The 20,000-nt window shown below is 46.2% G+C and overlaps 4 protein-coding genes across 4 annotated transcripts in view; 1 reads left to right on the top strand and 3 right to left on the bottom strand.

Annotated features, from left to right (window-relative positions):
- Positions 1-748, bottom strand: part of LOC124473016 (fizzy-related protein homolog) — a 7,047-nt gene extending 6,299 nt beyond the window's left edge. The window contains 1 exon segment of the mRNA XM_047028231.1: positions 608-748. The gene's annotated coding sequence lies outside the window, so the exon portion shown is untranslated.
- Positions 749-1,407: 659 nt separating this feature from the next.
- Positions 1,408-5,055, bottom strand: plekhj1 (pleckstrin homology domain containing, family J member 1). The gene is made up of 6 exons (XM_047027739.1): positions 4,635-5,055; positions 4,331-4,398; positions 4,158-4,224; positions 3,632-3,722; positions 3,266-3,329; positions 1,408-3,077 (listed from the first exon to the last, which is right to left on the bottom strand). Exons 1-6 carry the CDS (start codon positions 4,726-4,728, stop codon positions 2,994-2,996), a joined length of 468 nt encoding a protein of 155 aa, XP_046883695.1. The 5' UTR covers positions 4,729-5,055; the 3' UTR covers positions 1,408-2,993.
- Positions 5,056-5,243: 188 nt separating this feature from the next.
- sf3a2 (splicing factor 3a, subunit 2) lies at positions 5,244-8,487 on the top strand. Its single transcript, XM_047027737.1, has 8 exons — positions 5,244-5,345; positions 5,791-6,065; positions 6,166-6,212; positions 6,380-6,489; positions 6,949-6,998; positions 7,358-7,498; positions 7,714-7,782; positions 8,028-8,487. The coding sequence occupies exons 2-8, from the start codon at positions 5,868-5,870 to the stop codon at positions 8,304-8,306; spliced, it is 894 nt and encodes a 297-aa protein (XP_046883693.1). The 5' UTR covers positions 5,244-5,345; positions 5,791-5,867; the 3' UTR covers positions 8,307-8,487.
- A 428-nt stretch (positions 8,488-8,915) lies between these two features.
- Positions 8,916-12,518, bottom strand: LOC124472732 (junctional sarcoplasmic reticulum protein 1). Its single transcript, XM_047027738.1, has 7 exons — positions 12,330-12,518; positions 11,619-11,719; positions 11,098-11,126; positions 10,914-10,986; positions 10,490-10,624; positions 10,263-10,357; positions 8,916-9,987 (listed from the first exon to the last, which is right to left on the bottom strand). Exons 2-7 carry the CDS (start codon positions 11,710-11,712, stop codon positions 9,772-9,774), a joined length of 642 nt encoding a protein of 213 aa, XP_046883694.1. The 5' UTR covers positions 11,713-11,719; positions 12,330-12,518; the 3' UTR covers positions 8,916-9,771.
- Between the last annotated feature and the right edge of the window lie 7,482 nt (positions 12,519-20,000).

Below are 20,000 nucleotides of genomic sequence, written 5' to 3'. Positions count from 1 at the left end.
AGAGATTGAGCTAGGTAGGCTACGGTAAGCTCAAATAATTAGGCTAAGTAAGTGAATTGATGAGGTCAACATTATAGTCTCTGAACACAAACACTACCACTGTTTGTTACTAAAGCAATTTGCTGGAACATACAGATAATTGGATAAAGTAGCTAATTTAGTTTAGTTGTGAATTTCCAACAAACAAATTAGTATGAACCTGACTGATATAAAGTCAAATGTAGCTTGTTGCTAGCTAACGAGCCTGGATCGGGTCAAGTTAGAACTAATTAACGTCTACAGTTATGGTTTTATACCTAGCGAACTGAAGTTATCAATGGCGTACAACACTAGCAATTTCATTTCAACGTACATCCTTTCTTACAATAGTAAGCTACACATTGTTTCGTTTGTCTGGCTAACCTAACGTTCGGTGGAACCCTCCCGTTCCAGCAACTAGACCGAGCCCTTTTATTTCATTCACCAGTAAAAGCTACAGTACTAGCCTTCTGAACGCTAGCGGCTATAACGAGCTAGCATTCACTAGCTAGCACTAGCAGTGGCTACATTGTGTATGCAAAACACATTCGATTTGTTTAGGACAACACCATTATGCATCGTAACCCACCGTGCAGAGCTAAATCCCCTCCGATATGTGCAGTCAGGTGATTATGAAGTTTGGTTGAAATTTCTGTCAGGAAATATATGTTTCTTTATTCTCCAGTCGAGCCGAGGTTTGGATGTTTTCATCCGACGCTCGACTAGAGCGAATCGGAAAGCAACATGGGAACGTGAAGGTGACGTCAAATTTTTTGAATCATACATTTTGCGTTGTCAGGGGAACGTTGAGTAAACTGCGAATGCGATTCTTCTTCTTTTGTAATTTATTGGCAGACCGCTCTTCATACTAATTAATCAAACTAAATCAAATGAACTATCATTTAAAGAATTCTTCACAAAATGTATTTGAGGTTTAGTCCATAGAGAACATTTGACGTCAAATGAGTGTGTGTCTGAGATACGGATATCATATTCGGTGCGTCGGATGACTGGTATGATCTACACAAGATTCACCCAGAACCATTGAAAAAGTATCTGGATTCACCATGAATTAACAATGTAGCCTATTTCTCCAAACTCTGAATGAACAGTCCCATTGTCTTAATAAATACTAACATAATACCTTTGGGTCACAATGACCTGGGGTCCAATTTACTCAATCTCACAAGGACTGGCACATCCCTATCAGCATTATCTCGAATCAATACTGACCGAAAACAAATGAGAGTTGACTATTAAACTAGCCAATGAGTCAATAATTTAACAGGGTGTGTGTTACAGTGTGTTACACACACACACACACACCGAGTTCAGGAATGACTGAGTTTCAAACATTCCGATCACCTTTAATAACAATGTTCTCAAGCCTTGATGTTCATCTCTTTCTTTTATTGGAAATCAAAAGTAAAAATTTGACAGGATTCACAGACTTGATAACATTGCATGACAGTGAAATGTACGTATTCCTACTTGAAGTAAGAAGTTTATTCAAATGAAACACTTGATGTGCCAATATCATAATATAATACAAAAATAAAACTCAAAGAGAAACATTCAACGTATAAGCGTTGTTTAACTAATAATCCGCTGAAGAAACATTCTGAAGACTTAAAATCAAAGTCATCCTTTGTTACAGTGTTGTAGAACCCAGAGTTACAGGACTGAGAAAAGCATAGGCTCAAATGAAAAAGACAGAGGAAAGGACGTTATTGCTGCTTTCAATATCGATTCTGCTCATCTCTCATTAAAAATCTAAGTGCTACATGACATAACCTATAGTTCAAAATGCTAATCACCCTCATCATTTGATAGGTAGTAATGAGTGAATTGGTTGACCATGTAATTTGGCCGTTTGTACATACTTAATTTACGATAAATTAGTTGCTACTAACAAACCACTATCAAGTGCCACAATTATAATATAGTTACTATATCAACAACATGGTCTGGGGATTGCACTAATTTAAAGAACCGCTGACATGTTTTTCGAACTAAACAAGAGTTGTTAAATGGTTGTTTAGGGACAACTTGATTCAGAAAAAGTGTCTCAACAAACCATTTACAGGAAATGAGATTCAAGACAGGAAGTGGTATTGACTGAAAAAGGGTTGGCATACAAGCCCCTTCTCTGAGTAGGCACTGACCTCAGCTATCACATCCCAGTCATCGGCTCACAGTCCAAACAGCTTACAACAGATTCCAGAACCGCACACAAAACTAAAAAAGGATCAGATCTGTTTAAAAGATGGATCAAGTATAAGGATAAATGTTATTGCTGTGGCAAAACAACCTTCGGCTCCCCAGCCCTTTGAACGATGACACTTAGTTAACATAGTTGTCACATTGTCCAGAATACAGCATGTCTGAGTAGAGACTAATATAAAACAACATGTTTTTAGTTATAGGTCCTGGTTTACAGTACATAACCCAGATAAACCCAGGTATGAAATTACAGGAGAGGGTCGAGAGAAAGTATAGGGTAGAAAGAGCGAGAGAGAATTTGTAGTATACCCTAACAACAAACTACTGACCACAACTCAAACAACAACAATAAAACAGACGCATGTTAGAGAGATTCTGCCTTGGTGAAATGCTGAAAGTTGAGAGCTACAGAACCATAGAGGTCGCTAGGCAGGTAAGGCTGACACGGAGCCTACGAGATGCTTCCTGAAGCAGGACATGGGTGTGTGGGGAAAAGAAAGTGAGGGAGAGGAAATCTGAGGAAGGAGGTTGGTGAGATGAGTGAGCAGCCTGACCATGGGTCGTTTGAGGGAAGCGAGGACAAGTGAGGCCTTCAGGTTGATCCAGACAATTGCATCTGGGTGAAGCTGGTGGAAATAGCTGCCCAGAGTAATGAGACTGGGACCAGGCCGGCTGGCAGGTGGGGGGGGGGGGGGGGGGGGGGGGGGGCAGGGCAGGCTGAGGTGAAGGAGCAAGCTGGCTGACCTCCATCTTTAAGTGTCTTTAAGCATGAGCTGTTGATGACTGCTGACCTGGAAGCGAGTGTCGTCCGATATCCCATACTGCTCCAGGGGATCCTGCAGGGGAGGGGAGAGAAGAAGAGCAAAGCTGGTTGGCTGGAAATGGGAGGACTCTTAGTTTGAGTGAAACAGGACAGACAGCCATGGAGAGGAAACCAAACGGTCTGGTTCCGTAGGGTGTCACGTGGTGGCTGTGACGGTGTGGGTGCTGGGGGGTCAGAGAGACCAGGGCGAAGGGGCGTCACCTTGCCGGTCAGACGGTGGATTTCTGTGCGGTAGAAGATCAGGTTCTTCCTCATGAACTCGTAACTGGAAGCATTGAGAAAACAGACAGCTGATTTAAATGGATTTACTAAAACAGTACACAACTAACTTGTTAATCACACCTTGCTATTTAATAGATCACAATCATATGTTTGATAACACATAATGTACAACAGAACCCAGATTTTATTAGCACAAATATTTAACCGTTTCATCCCCTTCAGGGCCTCATGGCTGAAAAGATGCCACGGCAGACATCAGAGCTTTGAAACACACAAAAAGGAAATTTCATTCCCACTAGGTGACATTTCTACTTATCATTTGAGAGCAGCAGTTTGTGGCCTTACCTGGCCTGGATGATGGAGTCTACCCATTCCTGACACTGTTCCTGGGAGTCACACTCAAACAGGTACTTCCTCTCTGCCTCGTCTAGGAAGACTGGGAAAAGAAAGGTTCCACGTATTTACAACATATAAAAAGTGCTGTATTCAAGAAGGAAGTAGAGGGGATACTGTTCAATTCACCAGTATTCACTGTGCTAGCCTCAACCCTTGAATCACTGCTTACTTTATAGCTTAAGCTGTACTTGTGTGACATAAATCCTAAACAAACAACATGCTTCTATCAAGGAACATATTAAAAAATCGAGTCTTGAGATGTCCTACTGCAGCTCTGCACACAAGTGGAATACTTCCTCATTCCTACGTTTACTTTACGTCAGCAGAATGTGATACAGGATAACTGCTGTCCCCGGCACTTGTAACAGAAATGCACCGTCATACTTTAAGTTTGAATTAATTAGGAAAAACGGCTTCTTTTGCAGCTCAGTGACAGAACGAGAGACATTGTTATAATATATTATAACAGGCTCACCAATAGAAAAGGCTTGACTGTCCTCTCTTTCCACACGACATTGTTCCAGAAGCAGGGCTCCCAGAGGCTGTGAAGGACATAAAGACCACAGTCTTGTTGTCACCACCTCAGTGATTAGAGATCCACAGCATACTGGGAAAGCTGACAGCGGCAGAACAATCGGCCCTTCTTACCTCTTCCTCATCGGTACGGAAGTAGAAGAGAAAATTGACCACCAGCTTCACCAGTCTTCTCTTTACAACTATAAATTCACAGATAACGTGAAGAAGACGTATGGCACATATAACATACCTTCATAGGAGAAAATACATCCTGAGATAATTTGACGTTTGACACAGTCACCGTGCAACAACGTAGCACCCGAAGCACAATCACAAATGTGGACATCCACAACATTTATTATTACTGTAGGAGCGCCAGTGAAACTGCTACAAATAGACTACTAGCGACGCAGGTATAATTCCCGCATTAACGTACCATCTCCTTTCTTCGGTCCTCGCATCCCCAACTCTGCTGCTCTTTCTGAAGGTTGTCGGCTTAACGACACAAGCTCCTTCTCGTTGTAACGCATCCTGAGGCTAAACAGTCCTGACGCAGCACAGTTGTTGACAGATGAGTATTTGACTAGCTAGCTGGTTAGTGCTTTTTCCATTGCCATAAGGTTGCCTAGCATAGTAGCTAGCTGTAGTTCACAGAATGGAGAATAATCGGCGTCTAGACCTAGTTAATGTGATCACTTTCTAAAATAGCTTCTAGTCAAGCTTGTTGATATGCGTCTGACTGCGGCTGTTCATAGCAGCGGTCAAGGAAGCACAACGGGGTCGAGGTTTTCCACTCTACGCTCCCACAAAAAATAGACACTCCTCAGTCATAAAATATACTTGTCGGCTTCCGTACGCTACTACAGTACGGTGGCCAGCTGAAGATTGGTTAGAAAAAAGAAAACGTTTAGGACTTTTCTTTAGACAGTCAGCAATATAGTTAGGTGATTTCTAAGTGGATCGTGTTCCGTAAAAATTTGAGCAGTTAATTATACAGTGGATAGATAAACGCCTGAAATAAATGTAAAAAGTAATATTGTAGGCTTTCAATAAAGTTATTCAAACCAGGAAGTAACCGTATGTCGTTACGCATGCGCAGGAACATTTGTGTTTACGTTGTTGCGGCGTGTCTTTCGTGGAATTGTTTGTGAGTTTTTATCGAATTATTATCAAGAAATGTACTGTGTTTCATTCCTCTAGAACGATTGAATAACTTGTATATGTCGACACGGCCAACTTATCGTTACCTAGATGTTTAATATGTGCACTGTGGCAAAGGATTTACCCAGCCGGTAGCATTAGCAAGCTAGCCGAAATGTGCTGGCCGAACAAGTAGCAATCCATTTGTGATTATAGCTAACTAACTACTACTCTAAAGGCTGGAATGTAGGCTCGTTCAATGATTATTTAATCTCATCCACTCTTTAATGTGTAGTTGAGCTCCGTGGATGCTTGCAACTATCTTGCAAGTAGCAAGTACGTTTAATTTACTGTTGCATACAGGTTACAGTGCTATTTGGTTGGCTAAATTCATTCATCCGCGAGTGTGAATAATTTCGGGCATATTGCAAACGTTCGGATTGTTTCAACAGGGCTAAAAGAGGTCCAAACAGAGGTGGTGTTGTGGTCCAGTTAACCGTGTGATTGGGCCCATCGTCAACACGCAAAGATGGATTTCCAACATCGAGCAGGGGGCAAGACGGGAAGCGGTGGAGTCGCGTCCTCCTCGGAAAGCAACCGCGACCGGCGTGAGCGGTTACGGCAGCTGGCGCTCGAGACCATAGACATCAACAAGGACCCCTACTTCATGAAAAATCATCTTGGCTCGTACGAGTGCAAATTGTGTTTGACACTTCACAACAATGAGGTACAGTTATTTTCCTAAACGAGTCTCTCATTGTTGCAAGGACCACTGATTTCAGCTTCCAAATACTAATCCGTCCCCCCGTCCCCTTTTTCTGTAACAGGGAAGCTATCTAGCCCATACACAGGGAAAGAAGCATCAGACCAACTTGTAAGTACATAATCTATATCTTGGCATATCATTTGTCATCAAAGAATTGTGATTTTACTAACGATCTTGCTTTTTAAAATTTATATCGTGATACATCCTCTCACGTGATCATCGTCATCGTGGTGTTGTTTCTAACTGTCCTGTGTTTCTGTTTAACTCGCAACCAGAGCGAGGAGAGCCGCCAAGGAAGCTAAAGAAGCGCCTGCGCAACCGGCGCCTGAGAAGGTCAAGGTCGAGGTCCGGAAGTTTGTTAAGATTGGTCGCCCTGGATACAAAGGTAGGGGAACATGGTGTCCCTAGCTAGCTGGTTATTTCCAATGGGACATTTTGTAGCTCTGTTAAAACGTACTTGGTGTCGTTCTATGACACTGTCCCATTAGAATATGGAACTGATGTTGTTTCTCTTCTACCTCTCTCTCTCTCTCTCTCTCTCTCTCTCTCTCTCTCTCTCTCTCTCTCTCTCTCTCTCTCTCTCTCCCTCTCTCCCTTTTCTCCCCTTTTTCTTTCTGCCTCTCTCCCTCTCTCTCCCTCTCTCCCTTTTCTCCCCTTTTTCTTTCTGCCTCTCTCCCTCTCTTCCTCATACTCCTCTCTACTACCTTTTCCCCTCTGTCTCCCTCTTTTTTTCTCCCTCTTCTTTTCTCTTCCTATCTTTTTCTCTATCCCTCCCTCTCTCACCCACTCGCTCTCTCTTGCTCTCTTGCTCTCTCTCACTCTCTTGCTCTCTCGCTCTCAACAGTGACCAAACAGAGAGACCCAGAGACTGGCCAGCAGTCTTTGCTGTTCCAGGTCAGTTTGAATACAACCCCATCTTAATACATACATACATGCATGCATGCATACAGGAAGCAGTATGTCCACAATATCCACCTCATCTCATTGAGAAAGATGGACTCAAGTCCTTCAAGCTCACTATAACATTACATTATTATGTGTTCATTCATCAGATGCTTTTATCCATCACGACTATGGGGAGAATCAAATAAAACTGTCTTTGTACAGCCCTTTTCACAAGCAATGTCAGCGGGCGTTACATACGCAACTAGAACTGCACCTAAACCAACCTAAACCCTTTGTACCAGAGACATCTTGATCTGCAATCAAATGCTCGAACTGCTAAACTAAACCGATCTCTATCTCTCACCCAGATTGACTACCCTGAGATCGCGGAGGGCATCGGCCCCAGGCATCGCTTCATGTCTGCTTACGAGCAGCGCATTGAGCCCCCAGACCGCCGCTGGCAATACCTGCTGCTGGCCGCAGAGCCCTACGAGACCATCGCCTTCAAGGTGCGTGTGTGAGTTTCTGTGTGTGTGTGAGTTTCTGTGTGTGTGTGTGTGTGTGTGTCCACACACGTGTCAACGCAATAGCCCCTGCAGAAGATCCAGCATGCATATTCAAGATGGCTGATTGTCATACATTCTATCTACTGTTGATGTCGTTTTTACATCACAACGTCTATACTGATGGCATGTGTGCTGTCTTCATGCTCGTGTGTGTGCAGGTGCCCAGCAGAGAGATCGACAAAGCAGAGTCTCGCTTCTGGACTCACTGGAACAGGGAAACCAAACAGGTACCCACTGCTGCCAGGCATGTGAAACGCATCACTTCCTGTTGGGAGTTGGACTATAACCACCCTCCATTTTCTTGGGCAGTGTTTTAACTACTGACATCTGTCTGTGGTGGAGATGATGGCTGCTGTGCACCTGCACATTGTTTAATCTCCTCTCTCCTCCCCCTCCCCTTCTCTCCCCCATCTCTCTCTCTCTCTCTCTCTCTCTCTCTCTCTCTCTCTCTCCCCCCCCTCCTCCCCCCCAGTTCTTCCTCCAGTTCCACTTCAAGATGGAGAAATCTCTCCCCCCATCCAGTGGCCCTGTGCCCCCCATGGGGGTGAAGCGCCCGCCTCCCCTCATGAGTGGCATGGGCTCCCGCCCCCCCAATGAGCCCATGCCCCCCCCTCCCCCAGGAGGGATGCACATGCCCCCCCTGCCCCCGGGCACCCCTGGGGGCCCCCAGATGCACCACCAGATGCCCATGCCCCCCATGATGAGGCCCCCCTTACCCTCTGACGGACACGGGATGCCTCATAACAACTGATCCATCGACTGCCCGCCCCCGACCCCCACCCTGGCCCCTGCCCTCCCTCCCTCGATGGAGGAGGTGATTGTCCCCTCTGTTTGTGTGCTGCTGCAGATGGCTGGCTGGTTGCCTGCCTGCCCGCTTGGTTGGCTGCCCGCTTGGTTGGCTGCCCGCTTGGTTGCCTGCCTGCCCGCTTGGTTGGCTGCCCGCTTGGTTGGCTGCCCGCTTGGTTGCCTGCCTGCCCGCTTGGTTGGCTGCCCGCTTGGTTGGCTGCCCGCTTGGTTGCCTGCCTGCCCGCTTGGTTGGCTGCCCGCTTGGTTGGCTGCCCGCTTGGTTGCCTGCCTGCCTGCCCGCTTGGTTGGCTGCCCGCTTGGTTGCCTGCCTGCCTGCCCGCTTGGTTGGCTGCCCGCTTGGTTGGCTGCCCGCTTGGTTGCCTGCCTGCCTGCCCGCTTGGTTGGCTGCCCGCTTGGTTGGCTGCCCGCTTGGTTGCCTGCCTGCCTGCCTGCCTGCCTGCCTGCTTGGTTGGCTGGCTGGTTGGCTGGCTGGTTGCCTGCCTGGCTGGCTGCCCGGTTAGCTGGCTGGTTGGTTGGCTGGCTGGCTGCCCGGTTGGCTGGCTGGTTGCTTGGCTGCTTGGCTGCCTGGTTGGTTGGTTGGCTGGCTGGCTGTCCACTGCAGTGTCTCTAAACTCTGGATGCTCCGGGGCATTTTCTACAGTTGTTCATCTGGGTCAATTTTCAGTAGTTTTTTTTTTATACGGGTGGAAAGGCAGTTTTACATTGGTGTTGTTGTACTAAGAAGACATACTTTTCAAAACGCTCAACTGTAATATTACCAGAAGCTCATCTTTTAAGATTCCTTTGTTTTGTAATTAAATATTGATTGGAAAAAAATATTTGGAGAAATGTCCTGTGTTCTGTGGTTTGTTGAAATATAAACAGCTCTTAATGGCTTCACACTCACTTTATTCATGTCTGATGGTTAGTGTAGCAGAATCAGTGCACATGTAACTTCACATAGATCCTATTGGAGACCCTCTTCAAAATAATCAATACCACGATGAATAGCATAGCTGTTGTCTTCACAGTGTAATCTGAGCAAAAATAAACAAAAAAACCTTTACAAGACAGGTGGATCAAGGCAACAGGAAGCAAACAAGGAGAACTGTCAGGATTGGCTGATCAGTCACCTGTTCCTGACTGAACCAGTCACAGCCCTGGATCTGTTGAAGACTACAGATCACCGTCCTCTGGTGAGGAACATAGCTATCTACTCTCTGTTGCGATCACGCGGAGATTTACCTCTAAACTCCTTCCTTAAGATTGCGTGAAAGCTTTCTGTTCACACGACAGTTCCTCACGATTTACCGGCTTTGGATTTCTTCTTCTTGGGTATCACAACCTCTTCTTCCTCCTCCTCCTCCTCTTCCTCCTCCTCTTCTTCTCTCAGTTTGGCTCGTTTTCCTTTCCTCTTGGCTGTAGTGTCCTCATCCCTCTCTCTCTTGGCTCTTCTCTCCGCCAGCCGGCCCCCCCCCCTCTCTGGTGAGACTCTTCTCGGGGGCCGGTCTGTTCCTCTGCCGCCGTCGGGGGGGGTTCTTAGCCCCCCCCCTCTTGGAGCGGGCGCTCTTGGCACCGCCGCTGTCGTCGTCATCGCTGAGGTCTGGCAGCCATGACAACAGCACCTCCCAGAGGGGCGGCTCTGGCTGCACAACAGGAAACAGGAAGAGGTCATGGAGGAATCTAGGATTAATTTTTTCTGGTTGAGTTTTAATTGACCTTTCTCTGTTTATTTGTTTTCTATTTCATTTATTGTATTTCGGTGTCACTTTTTGTGTTTCAAAATATTAAGACTCTGTGAAAAATGGCAGTCTTCCAAACGTTCCTTTTCTTAAAAAAAGAAGCTCATTTGTAACATGCTTGTGAACTGCACCACCTCAGACACTTCTGTGATTCTCTAGAAGATTCTCTAGTCTCCTACCTCCGGAGGTGCTCTGTTCCTCAGGGCAGAGCGCCTGACCGCCAGCCCCGCATCCTCCACCTCCTCCTCCGCCCCTCGTCGACCCCGCACCACCTCTGCAGGACACCACACCTCTCAGGTTAGACTTGATTCTCCACCACACAGTGGAGCTTGTCTGACTACAACTATGGCCATTCATGTCTAGACTGCTGCATGCAGTATCTACGTGCGTGCGTGTGTGTGTGTACCGTGCAGCCTCTGCAGGCCAGAGGTGAGCACCAGGATGGAGATGGCCACAAACAGGCAGCGGTTGAGGGTGACGTTCTCCCAGGGGGTGTCGATCTGGCTCAGGTTCTGGATGGACAGAGATTTCCGCAGGGACACTGAGAAAGAGAGACAGAGAGAGAGGGACAGAGAAAGGGAGGGAGACAGAGAGAGACAGAGAGAGAGAGAAAGACAGAGGGAGGGAGACAGAGAGAGAGACAGAGAGGGAGGGAAACAGAGAGAGACAGAGAGAGAGGGACAGAGAGAGACGGAGAGAGAGAAAGACAGACAGAGGGAAGGAGACAGAGAGAGAGAGACAGAGGGTAATGGTCGGTCTAAAGTTGTTTTGACAGTTACAAGAGAGAGAGAGAGAATGACGTGGGAGGTGTGTGTGTGTGGCTGACTCACTACTTCTGGTGGGAGGGTTACTGGTCTGTCTGGGTACACTCTGGGGGATCTGTGTGGTTGGTGGAGGGCTCTCCTGTTGGAAAACAAAAGGTTTACAGATCTGGGAAACTCCAGCTGGCAAACATGTCCTTCAGCAGATATTTTCAAGTGAGATGAAGGATGCAATTATCTCAAATAAACAAACCTCTTTCATTCTCCTGGCAGCATACATATCTGGAAGGAGAGCGGGGGAGAGATCAGAAAATTGCTTTGCTGTGTGTGTGTGTGTGTGTGTGTGTGTGCCAAAGCAAAGTGTGTGTTAAGGTGTGAAAGGCTGTCCTCCCCCAGAGGCTGATAGGGAAAATGAATAAGTGTTCAGTTGCACGGCAACCCCCCCCTCCCCCCCCCCTCCACACCCCGCCACCAGAAGGACTGCTGTGTGAGGTGAGTTCTCAGTGTTTCTCTGAGCTAGGGGTCCTATTTCAGTGGTGACAGTGTGAAGGTATGCTGCATCCGCATGGTTCGGCCTTGCTGATATAAATTTAGACCTGTGTTCTCCTCTCCTCACATAGCAAGCCTGCTGGATGGAAGCTTTTGTGTTGCTGGGTGAGGACATGTGACTGTTTAAAATGTGAAATGTGTGCATGTGTATCTGGTTGTGTATCTGGTTGTGTGTGTGTGTGTATCTGTTTGTGTGTGTGTATCTGGTTGTGTGTGTGTGTGTACCTTCTCTATGGATGTGTCTGAAAGGCTTTTTAGGGGGAGTTTCTGGTCTTGGGGGCCATAGTTCTTCCTCAAACGTTTCAAAGCTCTCCTCCATTCCCGTCCTGAGGGAGAGAGAGAGAGAGATAGAGATAGGGGGAGGGAGGAAGGGGTGATAATTGAGAGGGAGGAGGAAGAGAAAGAGGAGGAGAGTAGTTATTTATTCTGGGTAGGGACACGGTCAAACCGATGGATTAGTTGTATTTTTAGAGCCACTATGTTAGCGAGCTGCTAACGTATGCAATTCTAAACAGCGAATAACAGTTACTGTATTATAATGTCAAATGGTTCGCAAACTAATTTCATAACACATTCCACCTCTCAATCCACAGATTACACGGGTTGAAAAGTTAAGCCCACTGTTATTTTTTTCACCAACACGCGATCACGGAGGTGAAATCACATGACCTTACGACCTTGGTGGTGTGTGAACAAACCAGACACAGCCCTCCACTTCACCCAGGTCGCCTTGATACATAGCACTGCTGAGGTATCTGATCAAACCTTCAGCTAATCTCAGAACAGCCCTAAAAATAGAGACCACACACTCATCTACAGTACAGGCGGACAAACACAAAACCAGCCAGAGAGAGAGAGAGAGAGGTGCCACCCTGACGTTACCACGGCGAAGGCAAGATTGCTCGTCACCCTAGACCCCACGGACGCGGGTCCTACCTGGTGCGACATGTGGGGTCCCCCAGGCAGAGTCGGGGGCCTCTGTCCAGAGCCTTTGTCCCAGATCGGGGTTCGGCAGGCGGCTTGGTCACCTTCTGACTGCCCTGACAACCAGACACAGGTGCTGGAGGAGGGCGGGAGGGAAAAAAGGAAAAGCATCAGAGCGTCAGTCAGGGGAGGGTGAGGAGAGCGCAGAGGGTGAGGAGAGCGCAGGACGGGCCAACAGGGTGACGCCCCCGCTGCCAGCTGTCAGGAAGGAGAGGGGAGAGGGTGTGTGGGGGGCAGAGAGAGAGGGGAGGGAGGGAGGGAGGGAGGGAGAGGGGGAGGGAGAGAGGGAGGGAGGGTGGGGGGCGGAGAGAGAGGGAGGGAGGGTTGGGGCGGAGAGAGAGAGGAGGGAGGGAGGGTGTGTGTGGGGCGGAGGGAGGGTGAGAGGGAGGGTGTGGGGCAGAGAGAGAGAGAGGAGGGAGGAAGAGAGGCAAGGAGGGAGGGAGGGTGTGGGGCGGAGAGAGAGAGAGGAGGGAGGGAGGGTGTGTGTGGGGCGAGGGGAGGGAGAGAGCTAGAGAGGGTGTGTGTGTGGCGGAGGGAGGGAGGGTGTGTGTGGGGCAGAGAGAGAGAGGAGGGAGGGAGGGTGTGAGGCGGAGGGAGGGTGTGAGGCGGAGGGAGGGAGAGAGGCATGGAGGGAGAGAGGGAGGGTATGTGTGGGGCAGAGAGAGAGAGACAAAAACAGACAGGGTGGTGGGGGTGTATTGTTGTTGTTTGTGCCCAGGCTCCAATCACACTTCATTTAATCAGCCAACAACAGATCATTAAAACCTGGATTGAATGTCAAGTGACATGGCTGCCTAGAGAAGAAATAAAGAAGCAAATCAGCGACATAATGTTCAGGTATTGAATACTTGAACATATATAATTGAACATTGACATTTAAACACAACCAAATGTTTTTGTTTTGAATTCACCTCTTTAAAATTGAAATATTATTATTTTTCAAAGCAATTGTTTTTATTCTGATCCTAAAATTCAAGGTTCAGAAATGTTAGTTGCTGAAATTCGAACAGTAAAATTCAGATCCTAATTCAAAAGAAACAAATTCAAGCTTCAGAAATACAAATAATTCAGGCTGCTCAAATTCGAATGTTGAAATTCAGATTTAAAAAAATCGTATTATTCGTTTTCGTATTGGTTTTCTCAGACTGGACCTCTCTCCTCAGACCCTAGGCTTTGATTGTATGACTGATCTACATGTATGACTGCATGTATGACTGGCTGCAGCTACACCCGGATGAGAGGGGCCTGAGGATTCTGCAGTGAGCAGAGAGGTCTGCAGTTGGACTGGACCCTTCTTGGAGAAGTGAGATGGGTCGGTTGCCTTACCTATCCTTGATATCCCGGATATTTCAATCAAATTTTTGGCAAAAAATCGCAATTTTTATTTTATTTTTGTTTTTCAAGGTCATTGGGGGCCACCACAGGCCCCCCAAGAGCACATGAAATTACAGTTTAACGTTTATTTTTTATTTTTATATATATATTAACAACGCAAAGGGCCCCCCAAATCAACACTGCTTAAGTATGGAGGATTATAGGGGCCAAAACTAAATAAATAAATACTTGGATAAATAAATAATTATATAACACAAAGCTTAAATAAATGACACAAAATATATAAATGTTACATGTATTTGTGTGTATATATATATATATGTTTACGTTTTCATGTGTTTACATTTATTAATTTATACTTACATTTATTCATTTATACTTACATTTATTTATTTATACTTACATTTATTTATTTATACTTACATTTATCCACGGTGAAACTTCCTGCAGCAAAATAAATCTCTCGTCCCCCGTCACAAAGTCAGGGGGCGGGTCAAAGCCTCTGATTGGTGGTTCAACTTGAATCGACTGCTTTTGACTATTCCAAGGTGGCAGCACCTTGTGCGGATTCAATGAATGTTGGCGGAAGCTGAAGAGATGGAGGCACCTGCCAGTTCACTTTTTTTTTTACATCATATTGAGAGCTTTGCTGAAATTATAGGAATGATATTGGCCCTAACTGACACAGATATCAATGAAAATGTGTTCACGATCCTCAGCGAGATGATACAGCATAGGGGTGGGCATATCGATCTTAAGACCGACAGTGGCCGTGTTGGGAAACCCGGCAACTATCGATACCAACGTTGGTATCAATAGCCTGATTGATAGCGTGATAAGATCGATACTTCAGTTTCATTCCACACTGAGTACACAACTCCCTTTACATCATAGTGGTTGTGCAAACACCGTCTAACTTCGCTCAAACTTACTTTCCCCCTCCACTGCTTTTCTAAGCCCAAAATATCGGTATTGGCAATACTGGCCCTGTATTTACTCATTGGTATCGGATCTATACCACATCGTGCAGTGTCGCACACCCCTAGCAGCTGTAGAGTGAGGCGATAGAGGATCCCTCTAGCTTGAAGAGAGCTTGATCGACTGGTTGATCCTGCCTGGTGTGTAATACTGTTCATTCACCAATCAGAGGCTTTGACCCGCCCCCTGACTTGGTGACGGAGGGACGACAGATTTATTTTGCTGCAGGAAGTTTCACCGTGGATAAATGTAAGTATAAATACATAAATGTAAGTATAAATAAATAAATGTAAGTATAAATAAATAAATGTAAGTATAAATGAATAAATGTAAGTATAAATTAATAAATGTAAACACATGAAAACGTAAACATATATATATATACACACAAATACATGTAACATTTATATATTTTGTGTCATTTATTTAAGCTTTGTGTTATATAATTATTTATTTATCCAAGTATTTATTTATTTAGTTTTGGCCCCTATAATCCTCCATACTTAAAGGGGCAATTGACTGCAAAACCGATTTTACCTTGTCATTGTTGAAAAACGACAGTTCGGAGGGTAAACTGAACATACCGTGAATATCAAAGTCCATTGACACCTCTTTCCTATTCAAATCTCAAAAAGCAAAAATTTGGCTGTAAAACGCTAGCTTTTCAACAAAGCCACCGGTCCTACGTAGGACCGGTGATCGCCCTCTTATTGGCTCTGGTCTGTATCTTTGTCACGCCCCAGAATTTACATCCAGACCAGCCGGAGGTAGCGTCTATCTCCGATACTAGTTTAGCTGCGCGCTGCTCTGTGTAGGCTACTTATAAGGAATTACAAAGAAGAACGTTTTGAATTATAACAAGGATATTGAAAATGGACCACGGTCGTAAATGCTGTGTTCCAGGCTGTACAGGGAAGGCTAACACTCACAGTCTTCCCAAGGAGCCAAACATTCAACAGGCATGGCTGCTGTTGTCTATGAGAAGATCCCGGCGAAGTTCGACACTCAATCATTCATTTGCTCTGAACATTTCACCCAAGACAGTTTTGACAACCTTGGACAATTTCAAGCAGGATATGCTAGGAAGCTGAACCTGGAAAGAGGTGCTGTTCCAACCGTATGCTCATTGCAACCGCAAGCTAAGGACAGTATGATGTTGTGCTAACAGTTATTAGCAATGCTAACGTTTCCTGTATATATACCAGGTAGAATGCTAAATACGTTTCTACACACATCAAATGACTCTAGCTAGACTAGCTGTAGTCGGCATTAGAAGGGAAGCTTCCGAAAAATAGCCAGAAAACGAACTGCAGTCTGGCTTATTGCTAACGCCTGTCTAGATAATCTATTTGAAAGAACTGGAGAAAGGCAGGTTCTAGATACAGGATAGTTAGCATTGCTATTAACTGTTACTAGTAACACTTAGACTGTAGGCATGTAAACAAGTTTAGCTTGCTAGTTAATGCAAGAGCATAGGTAGAATGTGTGATAATTTAGCCTAGTTTATTGGCAATGGGGCTAACGTTGATTCATGTTCCTGACTGTGTTTCATTCAAATAAATAACCTGTGTAATGAAAATCTACAATTCACGATGCATGTTTGTCCAGATCTTTGTCATGTTATTTTACAGCAAGATATCTAGAGGTAGCCTAGCTAACTAACTGAAGCCGAGTAGAATCAGGATATGGTTTGGTTGCTAAGCTGTAGCCTAACGTTCTACCCACCTGAATCAATCCAGTTTGCTTCAACAACAGAAGTGGAAACAAGTAATGTTATCATTTCAAATGATATATAGTCAATCTGTTGAAAACAGTGTTGTGTAGACACAATAGATTTATTTGCGCATTTTTATTTCAAGTCTCCAACTTCGGTGTTGCTGTTGGCTGTGTTGCGTTTTTGCTCCCAGCTTCACTCGTTGATAACCAACCAATCAGCTTGCAGCTTATCTAAATATTAATGAGCATACCATAAAAGGAGAAAAGCTAGTGTTTTTTCCCGGGAACATTTCAGAGGATCTGTCAGAGGGCATAGAACAGCACACGGGCCATTTTCAACCCAACCAATGTTACATACCCTATTCGGAGACCTTAAGGAACAGTGTGAAATACCCAAAAAACCCAGTCAATTGCCCCTTTAAGGGCCCGTAAAGGCTTGGTCCGGCCCTGGTGTAGCTTGGTCATTCTGCCTGTCGGTCTAACGTCTTGAATTTGGCTTTGCGTCTCTTCAACAGCAGATGGCGCTCAAGCACCAGATGTCAGCCATGGATGAGCTTCAGGGCTGTCGGATTCTGGTGTCTGACTACTCCAACAGGTAAGTGTTGCGCATGAGGGAGGAGTACCAGTGGAATTTCGTTATGTTTCCCTTTCATCTGACTGACCTTTCTCATGGCAATGGAGTTGGTATTAATGTGGGCAATATTTTCTTAGCGGCGTTGTGATTAAATAGGGTTAATTGCGGTGGGGAATTATCTTGGTCAGTCAGTGGTGGGAGTTGAGGTCAGAGCGCGCGTGTGCGCACGTGTTGGCGCCTGAGTAGCGGGAAGGTTAGGGATTGTGATGAGTCATGTTTGTTTAGACGGTTCTCTTCCTGTTTGAACAATATGTCGCGGCCTTCAGTAAAGACACACGCACACACACGCACACACACACACACACAATGCCAACAACCGATACCTATAGGTGTTATTACATTATGTTATATATCTGTGAAAGCCTTGCCTATAAAAGTCTAACAACTTTGTTATTTTTTAATAATACATCCCTAATGTGTATGATCAGTCAGTTTTCAAATAGCTTCTGGATTGAGACGTTGACATGCTTTTTGTGCTGTTGGATATTTTATAATTGTATATTTGCGTACACTTGGCATGATGCCAACATCTGGAGTTCGCTTTTAATGAGCGAGTCCACGGAGCTAATAGAGCAAAAGCTCATTGGTTATTTGTCCCAAGGACAAGCTCGTGTCGGCAGCGGAGAGGAATGCTTCTATCCATCTGACGAAATTTCGGTCCAATTATCGTTAACTAAGAAATCCTTTGCAATCAGTGTTACTCAAGCTTTTGCCCCAAAAGGAGCCCTAAGCACACGTGCCCATAAGAAGACTAATTGAACCACAAAGAATTAGAATCGAGCGCTGCTGCCTTGCTTTTTAGTTTATTTACCACACGATCTCCTTGTGTCATTGCTGCATTTAGTTGAAGTCAAAGTCTTCCAAGTTTGTGTCAAAGTCTTGGGAGGTATTTCAAGGTCAACAGGAGCCCCTGCCTGCCTGCCTGCCTGCCTGCCTGCCTGCCTGCCTGCCTGCCTGCCTGCCTGCCTGCCTGCCTGCCTGCCTGCCTGCCTGCCTGCCTGTCTGCCTGCCTGCCTGTCTGTCTGTCTGTCTTCCCTTTCAGAGAGACAGCATATGACCACATCAACCCTGCAGTCTGCCTGCTCAAGTTGGAGGGCATGGTGAACTCATAGTCGATGACCTCATAGTAGACGACCTCATAGAAGACGACATCACAGGAGACGACATCACAGCAGACGACATCACACCAGACGACTTGGTCTAAATGATGACTGTAAAGAACTCATGGTGTCAAACAAGCTCGGCTATATGAAAACACACCTAGCATCAGTGGCACTTGTGAGATGTTTCACCTGTTCAGGTGTGTGTCAGGACGAGAACAGAAGAAGAGAACTTCCATGGTTAGGGTCTTTGCGATCCCCAGATGGATATAAAAGACTGCACACCAGTCAAAGGACCTAAACAGCCAGACTCAAGCCCCCATGTTGCAGGCCCACTTCTGGGAGACTGCAGATCTTGAGTTGGACACGCGTGAAAAAACCTGAAGAGAAACAACGTGGATCCGACTGCAAGTGGGTTAGTCTGATGACGGGATGGAGAGAGGAGAAGGCGAGGAGGGATAGAACAGGCTGTCACGGTTACTGACGCACACAGAGAGAGGGAGAGAGCTGTGAACAAAGACGGCACATGAATCACTCCTCCCAGAGTTCTGTGCTGTTTGCTGTCACTCGTCACCAGACCACTGTGTTCCAGAAGGCAGAGGGGAGGCGGAAGGGAAAGCAGATCTGTTCAGGGGTGTACCGCTTCTCCCAGGGTCTCCCACGGAGCAGGAGGGAGGGAGGCAGCAGGACTAGGTACTAGTGGGAGTGGAGAAGGGAGGAGAGGGAGAGAAGGAGAGAAGGAGGGGAGTAGAGGGAAGGAGGAGAGGAGAGGGAAGAAATGAGAAGAGGTAAGGATGGGGGAGAGGAGGGTGAATAAAGGAGGGAAGGAGAGGGGAGGTGGGGAGTTCCGGAATTAGAATGTGCAGGAGCAGAACAGAATGGAAGTTGCGTCAGAAGCCTAATGCTAATGCAGCAGCTCTGTGTTTATACGCAGGCTTCTGGAGTGCACATTGTACCTTGTGTGCCTGGGGTTCGGTCAAAACCAATCCATGCTTTCCAGAAGTGTCCAGTAGAAAACTCGATGATCGATACGTCAGTGATTGTGTCAGGTCGGAGGGCAAACCAGGCCAGACACATTAGACTGCATCCTTCTGTCCTGCAAACTATCTCAACGTGTCGACATGGATCCCTCCTCTCTCCCCCATCTGTGATATGCGCCATATCGCCACGCCAACGTGTTTCAGGGTCACACCTTCAACGTGTGTGGGTGTAAGTGTGTATGTGTGTGTGTAAGTGGGAGTGTGTGTGTGTGTATGGGTGTGAGAGTGTGTGTATGGGTGTGAGTGTGTGTGTGTGTGTGTAAGTGGGAGTGTGTGTGTGTGTGTGGGTTCTTTGTGACCAGGCTTCAGCCTTCAGGTGAGTATTGTCACATGTCTCCTCCATGTGAGAATGTGTCCATCAACCTTTCATCGGAGGAGATGGGAAAGGAGGAGTAGCTGTCTGTGGAAACGAGGTGTAGAGGAGGGAAGGTGACCCGGAGTTCTGGGGCTGCACAGAGGAGAGGAGGGGGGGGAGGAGAGGAGAGGAGGGAGGGGGGAGGAGAGGAGAGAAAGGGGAGGGGAGAAGAGAAAGGAGAGGGAAGAAGGATGAGGGGAGGTGAGGAGAAGAGAAGAAAAGAAGAGGGAGGGTGAGGCGAGGAGAGTAATGACAAAATACAAGATATTGTATTGTATTATGATGCAGAGTTTGACATTCAACCCGTCTATTCACAGCATGAATAGATGGCGAGGGAACAGAAAAGCAAGAGAGAGAGAGAGAGAGAGATAGTGTTTGTGTTAGTGAGGGATGTGGAGGGAGTGAAAAAACTGAGGAGACTGTGAGTGAGTGAGTGAGTGAGAGATGGAGAGAGTAGAAATGAAG

This window comes from Hypomesus transpacificus, chromosome 10, assembly GCF_021917145.1.
Source record: "Hypomesus transpacificus isolate Combined female chromosome 10, fHypTra1, whole genome shotgun sequence".
NCBI lineage: Eukaryota > Metazoa > Chordata > Actinopteri > Osmeriformes > Osmeridae > Hypomesus > Hypomesus transpacificus.
Note: the sequence above shows the minus strand (reverse complement) of the source record. Positions and strands in the feature narration are given on the sequence as shown.

Coding starts and splice junctions, on each gene's coding strand:
- plekhj1 (XM_047027739.1), bottom strand. CDS start 4,728: ATGCGTTACAACGAGAAGGAGCTTGTGTCGTTAAGCCGACAACCTTCA. Junction 4,399..4,634: donor AGGACCGAAGAAAGGAGATG/GTACGTTAATGC, acceptor GTGAATTTATAG/TTGTAAAGAGAAGACTGGTG. Junction 3,078..3,265: donor TCCACCGTCTGACCGGCAAG/GTGACGCCCCTT, acceptor CCTCCCCTGCAG/GATCCCCTGGAGCAGTATGG.
- sf3a2 (XM_047027737.1), top strand. CDS start 5,868: ATGGATTTCCAACATCGAGCAGGGGGCAAGACGGGAAGCGGTGGAGTC. Junction 6,066..6,165: donor TGACACTTCACAACAATGAG/GTACAGTTATTT, acceptor TTTCTGTAACAG/GGAAGCTATCTAGCCCATAC. Junction 6,213..6,379: donor AAGAAGCATCAGACCAACTT/GTAAGTACATAA, acceptor ACTCGCAACCAG/AGCGAGGAGAGCCGCCAAGG.
- LOC124472732 (XM_047027738.1), bottom strand. CDS start 11,712: ATGGAGGAGAGCTTTGAAACGTTTGAGGAAGAACTATGGCCCCCAAGA. Junction 11,127..11,618: donor CAGACACATCCATAGAGAAG/GTACACACACAC, acceptor CTCTCCTTCCAG/ATATGTATGCTGCCAGGAGA. Junction 9,988..10,262: donor GGAACAGAGCACCTCCGGAG/GTAGGAGACTAG, acceptor CCTGTTGTGCAG/CCAGAGCCGCCCCTCTGGGA.